At 54.6% G+C, this 12,772-nt stretch overlaps 3 protein-coding genes across 3 annotated transcripts; 1 reads left to right on the top strand and 2 right to left on the bottom strand.

Moving 5' to 3' along the window:
* Positions 1–1,331: 1,331 nt before the first annotated feature.
* BESB_022590 (putative ribosomal protein S9) lies at positions 1,332–6,233 on the bottom strand (the record flags this gene model as incomplete). Its single annotated transcript, XM_029360961.1, has 7 exons — positions 1,332–1,423; positions 2,116–2,338; positions 2,838–2,939; positions 3,822–3,925; positions 4,235–4,376; positions 5,095–5,178; positions 5,646–6,233. The coding sequence occupies 7 exons, from the start codon at positions 6,231–6,233 to the stop codon at positions 1,332–1,334; spliced, it is 1,335 nt and encodes a 444-aa protein (XP_029215776.1).
* Positions 6,234–8,337: 2,104 nt separating this feature from the next.
* BESB_022600 (uncharacterized protein) lies at positions 8,338–8,947 on the bottom strand (the record flags this gene model as incomplete). Its single annotated transcript, XM_029360962.1, has 3 exons — positions 8,338–8,357; positions 8,413–8,477; positions 8,772–8,947. 3 exons carry the CDS (start codon positions 8,945–8,947, stop codon positions 8,338–8,340), a joined length of 261 nt encoding a protein of 86 aa, XP_029215777.1.
* A 2,657-nt stretch (positions 8,948–11,604) lies between these two features.
* BESB_022610 (uncharacterized protein) lies at positions 11,605–12,405 on the top strand (the record flags this gene model as incomplete). Its single annotated transcript, XM_029360963.1, has 1 exon — positions 11,605–12,405. One exon carries the CDS (start codon positions 11,605–11,607, stop codon positions 12,403–12,405), a length of 801 nt encoding a protein of 266 aa, XP_029215778.1.
* Positions 12,406–12,772: the final 367 nt, after the last annotated feature.

Consider the following 12,772-nt stretch of genomic DNA (forward strand, 5'->3'; position numbering starts at 1 on the left):
AGGGACCTCCGCTAGGCAGAGTCACCAAAACAACTTTTCGTAGGGAAGCTACCGCAGGGCTCTGAAGTTGATGATGCGAGTAGCAGTGGCAAGACCCACGTTATGCAAAAAGCGCAATTCACTAGAGCCCCGACAAAAAAACAGGGGGGGGGGGGGGGCAAGGGGCGGGTTTGACTTGCACTGGACTAGGACACCGACACTTCTTTTTACCCTCCGTTAGGCCAAAAAGAGGCACGCACCTTCGAAAATGATACAACTCCCTCCTCATAAAGCGTACTTTTCCCGGGCGGGGACAACGAGCTTTGATATTTCAGGCTGGGGTGCACACAGGGGAGCGAAAAGGAGTGAAGGGGCGTGACAACGGAGTTTTCGGACCGGAGAATGAGACCGACGGTAACCACATTATTTGCAGACTAGAGCGACGAGTTCATTCTAGATCGAGCCCATGCCTATTCTTCTGTCGCAGCAAGGTGTGGGTTTACCGAACTACCGCACTCTCCGAGCGTGCGACAGTTAGTTGGCAAAATACTCGAGTGCGTGAAGCACGAGCGCCGGACTTCGTTTGCGCCTACTCATTCGGAAACACCAGCAACCGGCCACTTGTGAGACGGCGATTCACGCATGAATAGGCGAGGTGCCTCTGCCAGCTGGATGGCGGCAAAGCGGAAATGTGCGTGCCTTTCCGCTGATGTGGTACCATGGCTCGTGAAAACCTACGTGAGGTAAAACTGCTGCCGGTGTATTGCTTATTGTGACGCCTTCTGTACGAATTGACTGAATTGTTGGACTTCTTCGGTGCGGCTTTTGACATCAGCGGTAAGGCCTGTGGTTGCTAAAGGCGCTAGAACAACATCACAGCGCCCTCAACCGCCTGCACAGCTCTCCATCCTGCGCACCTGGGATACACGCCTAGAGTGACTACGTACTTGCCTGCGAATATCTACAGATGAGCAGGCAGCGAAATATGCTCGTCACCAAACACCTTGAATGAACATTAGATACCTATCCAGTGGTGCGGTCATAGCGACAGGTGGCGCCCAGCTGTTTTGTTTCATTAAGAATGGTGGAGGGGGGGGGGGGGAGGGCGGTGCGGAAGGGGGAGAGGGCACCCGGATGAGCCAGAGAAGTCCACCGTCGCCCCGAGGACTACCCGTCGAAAGATTGGGAATTGGTTTGGGCACGCAGCCCTGGCGGCCGACCCAACAGATATATTAATAAATACCAATATACATATATATATTATATATATGTATATATATACATGCACAAGTCGACGAAGCCGCATCAGTCTAGACATAAATGAGGGAGCACACATTTCTACATTCTTTGGTTCATCGTTTTGTCCATGTTCTCATCTTGCGCGCTTTCATTCGACCAGGCATCTTGGGCATTCGTTGCCGTGTATCCTCGTAGAGCACCATATCTGCACAACGGCAATAGAACCTCATAGCCATATGTGCATATATATATAATATATATATATATATATATATATATATATATATATATATATGCCTGCATACGTGTAGTATAATGTATATGCCTTCACGAACGAGATGCGTTCACAGGACTTGTCCATGCACTTTTTACCTGACTACGGTGCCGAGACTTTTCTCACAGAGCAGCACGCCTTGGAGGCCTTCGTCTCTCTTGCGTTTTTTCCACCTCAACAGTGAGCCAATGGCGTTTCTCCTAAGTGACCCCATAGTGCAAATTTAACCTGCCCCCATGAAGGCGTGATTTGATTGTGAAAACTATCAAGCTCGAGGCTTGGCCTATCCACACCCGTGTATCTGCGCCTGTATATATATATATATAGACAGAGAGATAGGTAGATAGAGAGATAGATAGATACGAAGGTAGGTGGATGATAGATCGATATACATATGAATATGGCCACTCGCGCGTCGCCAGACACACCGACGAGGGAGCATCAGAAAGAGATAAATACGTGCTGACGTCCCTAGAAGTCGCAGAGTAGACATCTAGATGAGCGCCGCACAAAGCATGAACGTGCAAACACTTTCACTGCAGCTGCTGCTAGAGTCATTCCTCTCCCGTGCGCCTTCGGTATCTTCGCGATTGCCCGGTTCTCACTCGCCGTCCGACCCCTACCTTCCTCAAGCAGCTTGGCACACTGCGGACAAGCATTTACCAGCGCGCGCCCGAGGGCGAGGCGAACGGCGCCCGCTTGCCCTGAGGACCCTCCGCCTCGGGTGTGAATGAACAAGTCGTAGACCCCCGCGGTTCCGGTCAAGTAGAAGGGCTGCATGACGTCCATCCGGTTGTAGTAGAACGGCCACCGAACGTAGAGATCTTCGTCGTTGTTCACGCGTACCTGAACGGAGCCGGGAAGACACCGAGGACCGACTTACGCAAGGGGCGGCGTGCGCGGACAGGCAGCAGCCGAGACAGAGTCGATGGGCGTACGCTCGCCAGCTTATATGCAACTGTTCGCACGAGCGCGTCTCGCTTAGACAGGGCTGATAGCAGCACTCTTGCGTGGACTGCACACATGCGGATACCTGCAGAGACAGATGGGCATTCACGTCTCGCAAGAGACCTGCTGCATGCAGACGTGCCAGCGTCCAGCACGTCGAGCACGCCGCTTACGCCTCTCACTGTAGCAACTCTCTGTCTGCAATACACTGACCAAAGAAGACTTGCCAGAGCTCCCCTGACGCACGTCTACACGGACACGTGCACCACGCCGACACGCTCACTCTTTTGCATGTAGGCTATAGACCCAGTTGCATTTTGCTCTCATCCACATAGTGCAGAGCATGGACGAACAAGCGTAAGACGCACAAGCCACACTCCAGCGAGAGCCGTATTACCTGCCCCGTCCCCCTGCGAATGATAACGTGCGCAGCGGCTCGCTTCCGCGTGCCTGTGCCTTCAGCCTGCCAGAGCCACTCCCAGCCTCCGTGCGTGAAAACCTGGGGACAGAAGCACACAAACAACCAACCGCACACAAACGGCTAAAAACAAGGAGCTCCCAAGGTCGGTACCTACTTGGAGAGACAGGCGACCGCTGCCGAGCTCGAGACGAGCGTGCGCGCATCTCTGCTGCCCATCGCAGAGTCCAGCGTCTTTCCTTCGCAGCCGTCGGACAGTCTGGGGAATCCTTTTTTCTTCCGTGCACTTACACAATATGCGCCTGCAGGGAAACTAGCCATGTTGTGTCTACACCTTGGCCTGCTTGCTCGTCTACCCTCGCGCCGGAAACCCGTTGTGCAATTTACGTGACTCTGAGCCCACATGTTCTACGGTCTCTAGATATCGCGCCCACGCCTGTGCGTGAGCCTGTTTCTGCGCAAAGTCTACACCCAGAGCCCCGCTCCTCGCCAGGCCTCTGCCGCAGAGAACTGCCGAATTGCTTCTCTATACATGAATCCCACGTTTCACGGCGTCCTCCATGCGCAGCACTATACACCGTTTGCTGCCGCAAGAGGAATCATGGTCACTAGTAAAGACGCCCCTGGCGAATGTACGCCGTGAGAGACTGACCGAGCGGTTCCGCTCCGCGGAAATGAGAAAAAACCAGGGGGCGACGGCTCCTGAGCAGAGTCCAGTCTATTGGCTGAATCGGAAAGAGACGTGGCTTCTTTCCTCTGACATGTCCGGTGTCTTTCACTTCATTCGAGATCTCTCCTCAAGGCTGGTGTGTGCTTTGAGGCGCTGCCCCCCTCATGCTAGGAAGCGCAACGCCTCCGCCTGTTGCCTCAATAGCGGTCTTCGATGACTCTAAGCACATGCGACTCAGGATATCGAACCCCTCCCCTTTCGTTCCGTCTTGCTTTCTTGGTTTTGGCTCGCACCTTCATTCGAGCTGGATTGAAGGCACGCACGATCGCGCCGGAGATGAGCGACGCTTCGCCGCTGTCCTCGGCCTCCTTCCGCTCGGACGTCTCGCCTTCCTCCTCTGCCAAACACCCGCAAATCGACGTGACTGCCGCAAGGCAAACGCATGAAAACCGACTGGCAAGCGTGAGACCAAGCGAGGAACGACTCGTCGAAAGCTTACGCCAACAACGGATTGAGCACCGCACGGCCTATCGTACACGTGGAACCGACGAAAACCATATGACACCAAGCCTGCCTGCGAAGCGCAAAAACGCGCGTCTGCAGCGCATCTAGGAAGAAGACTGCGAGTTTGACAACACACGCCTCGACCGGGACGGGCCTTTACAAAGGGAGCGACCTGCACTCGACGCGAAATATCGAGTCCCACCTTTCTGCTCGAAGCCTCCCAGCTCCTTCAACATACGCTCCGCGCTCTCGACTCCGTCCTCGTCCTCGACGGAGGCCGCAGTGCCAGACGGATCGTCTTCGACCGTGGAAAAAAAGTTCTCAAGCAAGAGGGGGTCGCGGTCCTGAGGCAAGCACGCGAACGACAGCAGGCGGCCCCCAGGTTCGGGACTTGGCTCACGCGATCGTGCCTCGCGAAGACAGAGCTACACCGAGACGCCTGCATGTACGAAGTCAGGGGAAAAAATGGCTAAACCAGAAACACACGGACTAACGGGCGCCGCGTTTCGTGCGGAAAAGAACTTGACGAGTGCGAAAAGCGCGAGGCCTCCCCGCAGACGCGACGCAACCCGCCCGCGCGACGACCGTGGAGCCTGGAGATGCGTTCATGCATAGACGAGGAAATGCAGGAAACAAACAGCAGGCGACGCAGAACGGAGGCACGCAGCGAGCCGCAATATGAAATGACGAGGACATGGAAACAGAAACAACAGCATGGGCTTGCACAACGCACGCGAGTTCGCAGGCAGAAACACACCGCGATACACAAGCCAGGGCATGCAGTCGGGCCTGGATAGCGAGGAAAACGGCGCGGAGCAACAATAAAGCAACCGGCCCCAGAGGAGAGAGGAGACAAGCTGGAAGAGGGCAAAGCACCTTGGAAAGCCAAGAAAGGCGCAAGCGAAGACGGCGAAGACGGAAAAAGGCGAGCTCACAACGCACGGAGAGGAAAAAATCACCGAAGTGAAGCAGCCATATGTGCCGTTGCGTGCTCCAAAAAACCGAATCCAGTTTGCTCGCCATATGAGGGTGGAGAGGAGCAACGCCCTGTAGGGGTCTCACCGGAGAGAAGGACGGTGACTGCATGATGACGCGCTGGAGTTCTTCCACTGTATACACATTCGCCTCTTTTGCGACGTAGAGTGCCTGAAAAAAGGGGCATTCGCACGGGCACGTCGCGATGTAGCTGCCACCGATGAAAATCTTCCCGCATGTCTGACCACCACGGATTCACTCACACGCTACTCCGCTACGTACAGGTATTTCCTGCAGCCCTCTCGTGCCCACTCCCAAAGGACGGCGTAGAATCAGTTCTCTAAATACCGTGTAGAGCTCTGCAGATGATTTTTCGAGACGTTTCGCACTCTCTCGACAAAGACCAGGGAAACGGCACCCGCCAAACGAAGGCACATCTCTTAAGATGTTGAGCTGTGAGGCGCTCTAGAAACCTGATACGTCTCTGAGATGGCTCGGAGACCGCTACTCTGCCCTCAGTGACGCGCGGAGGCAGGTCTGAGCAGCCCTCCCCCCCCCCCCCTTCCCCTGTCCCCACCGTGTCACTGTGCGGAAAGGCATATTGACGATACCTCGTCGAGCGAGAGTGCGCGGCGCACCGCAGGCTTCGGCGCGGGAGACGGGCGGCCGCTGGAATTCGCCGCGCTCAGTGAAGAGAAGAGCCGCAGAGAAGAGGCGGGGACGGAATGCAATAAGGACAGGAGGCCAGAGCTGAGAGCGGAAGGAGAGGAGACAACGCGACGCAGAAACGGCGCGCCAATCGAACGCGGAGACCGCGCCCATGAAGAGACGAAAGACGTGAGAGCAGACGAGAGAGAAGAGGACGTCGCATACGAAGAACGCAGTGCGCCAGAAGGAAGTGAAGACTGTGTCCTGACTGCTGACACCCGTGTAGGAGCCAGCGGCCGAGCAGGGGCGACGGAGGAGGAACCAGACAACCTAACACGCTTGCAAGAGGACGAAGGCGAGGGGACAGAAGAAGTGAACATGCCGAAAGGAGCCCTGAGAAAAGAGGGGAAGGCAGAGAAAGAAGGCGATGTCGAGACGCTCGACCACGAAGAGGCCCGCGATGACGAAGGCAGGGCGGGACGCTCTAGAGGCTGGTTAGGGACTAGCCTTGGCAGACGCCTCACGCGGGGACGCGTGCCCGGGAAACGCCCGAGCAAACTGCGCTCGAGAGGTCCCATCCTAGTTCTGGCAGCGGGGCGACCAGAGGAAAGGGACAACGTGAAAGCCGCGCCGTTACGCGGTAGAGGTCGTTCAACGCTCAAGCGGATTGCTGGAAGTGGCTTCGGGTTCGGGATTCAGCGCGACAGAGGGGCATGGACAAAGGTCGCGTGGAAGGTAACAGGACATCGAATGCGGAAAACACGAGGCCAAGGAGAAAACGCGGGAACCGAGTCGAGAACGATGTGCAAGCATGTCGCGCGCCGGTAGATCTATTTATTGACCTACGTATCGAGGCCAGGACCAACCGCGTAGACTCAGATGCACGAGCAACTATGCGAAATGTGCGTCCTATACACATATATCGTGCACATACATAAATGCAGGATTGGTCCCACGACACTGGGGTCGCGCTGGAGATGGAGCACTGGGTGAAGGAACCCCGTGGACGCTCTCACGGAGGGAAAATACCCCGCTCACGAACACCCCATCGCACGAGCCGCCTGAGAAATCGCAGGAAGAGAGGGATTCTTTCTCGCAGTGAGGGAAAGAACTGATATTCGCCCTGTGGAGTGCGCCGTGCAAGAACAGAAATTTACTCGACGGCCGAAACCGCGCCGCATGCATGTACACATGCAAGCGTCACGGCGCGTCTCGAGATCTTGTCAAGTCTGTCGCGTTTCTTCTCGAAAGAAAAGCGATTGTAGCAACATGTTCGCTACAGCAGCGCTGCTGCAGTCTACCGGAAGCAGTAAAATCCATCTGCACAGGGAAACTCCAGTCGGAGAAAGCCAGGATTGAGAGACGCATGGACGGGCCCTAGACCTTCCGAAACGGTGCTGGCGCTATGTGCAGCGAGCGGCTTTCTCTCAAGCATGTATTTGGTAGAAAAAGGGCCACGGCGTTATCTAATAGAGCAAGGATGCCGTTAACTACCTCCCTCATTTTTTCAGGCTGAGCTGGGCGGCTCGTGTGCCGTCTGGGGTGTTATTTAGGTGTCCCAACCTGTCGGACCCGATGCCATTCACTGCAACTCGATCCTTGAGACTCTCCTGTGCAGAATACACCGGCCGGGATAGCGAGGGCCATCTGGCTGCTCTCTGAGCGGGCTCTAACGTTTTTGCTTATGCGGAGTCTGTTCATGAAAAAATGAACAGACGTCTTTGCGCCCAGTTTCTCGCTTTCTCCGTTCAGGCTGTCTGTGCGGCACGTCCCTCTACGTCAGTGTCGGGGCTCTGGGTCTTGCTTCCTACAGTTTGTGCCATTTGTGTATCATGTTTCGGTGACCATCATCTTTGTGGCCTGCAGATGATATCTGTGTAACGACTAGCGGAACACAGAACCCGGGTCAGCGCGAAATGCGCAAGTATGGCGATTACGTCGTCGAGCTACGGAAGGCGAGTGAAGCACGGCGTCTTGTTTCTTCGCTGGTGGTGCGAGACCGAAGAGTGCCATGCGGCTCGCTGCACGATCACCGAGCTACCTCCGCGTCTCTATTAGGTCTCAAAGCATGGCGAAAGCAGTTCAGGTCAGAGGCTCTCGCTCGTCTCCTTGAAAGTATTGAGTGCATAGCATGCCACACGGTGCTGGTGAGAGAGTGCATCAGTTACGCGACCATTTTTGGCCTGTCGGATGACAAAACGGCACTTGATACGATAGGAACACCTCCGCAAAACATGCCATTTCGAGTCGACACCGCCGCCCTCAGACGCAGGCGGAAGAAAGCTGGCGCCTTATGCAGTACACCAGTTGAACTCGTATCTTGCTTTTGCTCGCCATAGGCTTGCCCTAGTACTCACAGGGACGCAAACTATCTTAACCGAACACCACAAGCATTCTTTTTCCCGTCGTTCCTGGGACCCTCTCGCGCAGGCTCTCTATGGCACTGTACTGCGTTTCACTGCCATGCAAGAACAAACAAACCGGTCATGGAATACTGGTCACGACATTCCTAGGTCTTGAGGAATCGCTTGCTTTTTTCACTACTCGCTTCGAACCATAGTTGACGAATATGCATGTCGACAAAAGAAGCAAAACTTCTCCACAAAAAGAACTGCTCTCCTTTTGCTAACCTTTCCTGCAGTGTGACTGACCATGAATCACACTATTGACCCCTCTATTTTTTCACGCAACAGCATAGACTTCTGCAGAGACACCGTAGGCAACAGCACACCAAGCAGAGAAGTACTGCCCCCGCACCGATCGCAATTAGGGCAATCTGCCATGGCTCCAGTCCCATATCCGTGAGCTTTTGCGTTACGGAGCTGCAGAGCAAGAACACATAAACCACGTTTAATTTTCACGCGACGCTTCCTTTTGTTTCAAGGAAGGGCGTAATGGTTTGCAATTTGCAGGTGAGGCCCTACTTCTGCCGTTTTGTGCTGAAGATCGTAGTTTTTTTGCGCCAGCATCGCTGGAACCATTGGTGCAAGCTTGGGTGAGGACGACAAGATAAGACTACCAGTTCTACTGTGCGGCCAGGGCCACAGTTTGTCTACATGGCGATCTTCCCTACGATACTCATCTGATTCTGATACAACCTGAGCCACTGTACTTACTTAAGTGCGTCCATGGCATCCCCCGCCGCCTGCTGAAGCGTATCAGTAAAGACGCCGTCAGCAGTTGGCGTGACTTCAGCTGGCGGAGCGGCGCGGGTATCGGCGTTCACGTAGGCGTATTGATCAGGAGGAGTTACTGAGGGTGTAGCCCCGAGAAAACCTTGGAGACGCCGCATGTTAAAGACGACTTGATCATCGCTTCTCCTGACGTTTTCCATCGAATCATCATGTGCGACGTAGGATAATGACGCTTTCTGGAATGGGTTCAAGCCTGATGGCGCGTCTGCTCGCGCGGAAGGCACCAGGTAATTGAGCGGCACTACCCCATAAACGACAATAGAGAGAGGTAGAAGGGAGGGTATGCCATATATTGGCTGGTCCATTTCACCGACCCCTGATGGCAGTGTGTGCTTGGTAACCGAGAGCTCTAGAAAAACATTTATGTAGGCGTCCGGCCGTGAGCAAGGAGCCACGCGGGTAAAACGGCCGATCGTGGCACATAATATTATCCGCTATGCAGGTGTTCCAAACGTAAATATTGCAAAGGAAACGTTTTGTCGTGAAAACATGGTACAGTTGAGTGCGGGTTCTCCATGTTCAACAGAGGCCAAATGTGCCTTCGCTATAGGCTCCAGTTCCATGAGCCTGCAAGCTGACCTATCTCGCTCTGCGAGCCACACACTCGAATGACTAACGGTTATTGAGAGGAATTGGAGGGCTCCACACACAAAAAATGCAGCGTTTCTCGGACACAGAAGCTTTCCTGACAGCAGGGGCCAACTTTCTCCCATTCTCCCACGATGGCATTCGTGACGATCAAGAGCCCGTACGGCATCATTTATTCACTTTGCAGCGGTTGTTCGTCCTCCGATGAAGAAGCCTTTGTGTGAAGCCACAGAAACCGGTCCTTCATCATGGCGCTGCGAAGGGCTTGGTATGCTATGTTCAAAGCAGGAAAGGTGCTGGGGGGTCAACACTGTCTCATTGGCCCCGCATCTTGTACCCAATGCGACAGCTGCTCTCAACGCTCGGGACGACTGCATCCTGATTCAGATTGGAAGTGATGCCTCTTCAGGGCCCTTGATTGCTGTCCTTGCTACCCCGGTAAGTGTCAGTCAGGTGCTCTGTACGGAACCCACAATCGTGCACGCTGCTACATAATGCGCCTTCCTTCTGGAGCTGGCACTCTCTGGAACAAAAACAGAATGACCGGAAAAGGCCTCTTTCATTGCGCGAAGCCGAAGCTTTACTTGAGTGTACTGCCGGATGCGTGCTTCCTGTTCTGAGACCAAGACACTGTATACACGTCACCCTAGACTACGCAACCGGGATACCTTTCGCGTGTTCCAACTCGTCTAGCTGCATCAGAGAGGAGTCAGAACACATCACCGGTTTGCGATCAGGCGAGTGGATACCTGTCGACTGAACCAGTCCGCAGCGTCTAGGGCCTGCTTCTGCTTTTCAAGTACTGACTGCTGAAAAATAGCCGTGTCGCTCGCTGCAGACATGGGTTCCAGGGTGGAAGCTGCCCCATTGCTATCGAGGACGTACGCTGCTTCTCATATTCCATTTCTCCCCATAGTGTCCCATGGACTTGAACAGGAGGAGCTTTCCTAAGCTTCCGGCTACGAAGAACATTGACAGTCCCTACAAGTGCACTGAGGCCGATTGTGCCAGAGGTGTCGACGTTCGGCGAATTCTTCAGTAGCCTCACATTGGGGTTGCTTGCTGTGTTGAAGAAGATGGGACTGGTCCGTTCCCTACGGAACCAGCTGGTAACTGATCATCACGATGGCTCAACTTCGATCGAGAGTGATGGGCGAGGCACAAGCCGGCTCGTGCCCAGCACGCCACACCCACGACCAGCAGCGAGACTTTCATCCCTTTTGAGTGCACTGAGTCAAGAAAAAAGGCATCCAGGACGGACATTTAGAAGCGCGTCCTCGCTCGGACGCTGGAGCGAAATGTGCAGAGGAATCTGGCATAGTGGCGTACAAGGTGTCCGTACAGTTGCAACGCTTGACGGTACCCGTTGGCGGTGCCAGCAGTGACCTGCCCGACGCAGCGTCATACCGAGTATCTGGGGTTCACGCAAACGAGGTAGACACACACATAGGTTTTCTTGGTTTCACTTCCGTTGTTCCTGGTGATAAAGTACTAAGTGGCCCAAAAGATCAACTACCCATTTCAGGGATGCGCGCAGCAGCCAGGCACCCGTCTGGGCGTTTTCAGGGCGTGGCATGCGCGCATGCAGTCCCACGAGGCGTAATACAAATGGCATGCATAAATTCGCTGTCATGCGCCAGCGTTCTTGCGTTTCACATTGACTGCCGTACACATCAGTAATTCTCCCCCCGAAATGTACGAGACTTCAGAGGCGCGTCTTTCTTGACCTGTTAGTGTCCGTCTATTACGGTGATCCTTCGCTGAAATGATATGCCATACACCATTTTTCTCTTCTTGAGTGCCGTAGGATTAGTCACGTAAACGTGGTAGAAGGGACAATCATAGACTTTTTGTGATAGCGTGTTAATGCCGAGAACTGTCTTTCTGAGTGCTGCACCTCGGGATGCCGTACTTAGCCACTGTTTTTAGTGATCCGCCTGCTTGGGTGTCCGCCGCGCTTGGCTTCTATATACACCAACTAATACCCCGGTAAAATGTACAGCAAAAAAACCCGCCGATGACGCCGTCACGGCAGGACGAATCAAGTGCGGTTCTGGAATTTGGGCAAGAAAACGTGCGTACGCAGGCGTTTATGCGGATCGTCGATCTTGCGTGATATCAGCGCCTGATTTTCGCGAAGGACAGGCCGGCGGAGCGGTTGGTCGAGATGGCTTTTCTTCTGAATGTTGGCTTCTGGGCCCCGGCTCAGATGCTGTCCACCCCTGCCTTGTCTAGAGGGTATTCAGCCGGGGGAAAAGGGCAGATGTCCATTTTTTTTACCAGGAACGATGCACTCCTGAGTCGGCCAATCAGTCTCTTCTGCCGATCAGCCTCGTGCGTGAGAGAGACTGCTCCACGCTATTTGCTCGCAACCCGGCCAGAGCACTCGGGTTTCAGACTACCCAGTTCTGTCCATGGCGCTAGCCAGCTGGCGCATCGGTGGCTTCGCCGTCCAGCGGCGCCTCGCTTTCCAGAAGCCTTCTCCGTGCCTGGCGGAGAAGTGGAGGCTCTTCCGTCAACACTGCGCCACATTCTGAATGTAAAAAGCATACGCCACTTGGCATCTGAAGCTTCGTCTGGTGCTCGGTCGCACGCGAGCTGCGACGCTGGGACCGTGTGCAAACGACAGCGTCCCCAGAGCCGCGCCGCACGTGCTGCGCTGTCGTACAGTGCCGTGCTCAACCCCCTCTCTTCAGTATCTTGCATTCGCGCCACTTCGCCTATAGCTTCGGCCGTGTTCGCTCGAACCATCAGTACTTGCAGACGACGCTACTTCAAGATGCGGAAGTTCCACAAAAAGAAGTACAAGAAGAAGCTGATGCGGCTGAAGAAAATCCCCTTTGTTGAGATGCACAAAGAGAAGAGGACATGGAAAACGTACCGGGAAACCCGCCTGTATCGCAAGGAGCTGCGACGTGGACTTCCTAAGAAAGGCGCTCGAAAGCTTCGTCTCAAGCGGGAAAGATGATGATACTGGGTATGCCTCCGTCCCGCCAGTCTCGTTGCCACCTGCAATTGTGTTGAATGTTTTCCGATTGTCCCGCGTCTGTGCCTGTTTTGCGCTTTATTTAGGGACTGAGATTTCGGTTTCAAGCCTTTTGTTCCTGTCGCATCTGGCTCCTGAGGCTGCGGGCGACCAGCCCGCGAGCGCACCAGAACAAAGTCGCGTCGATATTGCTACTTACAATGCTCTAGAGCCGGCACGTGGGAGATGCACGCAGCTGCGGAGGCGGCGAAACTGTGCTCGCCAACCACCGCGAATGACACCTGCGGCTGCATCAACTTTCTTTCACTTTTCTGCCACTCAGTGGCGCCTTCGGCCCCGATAAGAAGCG

This window comes from Besnoitia besnoiti, chromosome XII, assembly GCF_002563875.1.
Source record: "Besnoitia besnoiti strain Bb-Ger1 chromosome XII, whole genome shotgun sequence".
In the NCBI taxonomy this organism is placed as follows: Eukaryota; Apicomplexa; class Conoidasida; order Eucoccidiorida; family Sarcocystidae; genus Besnoitia; species Besnoitia besnoiti.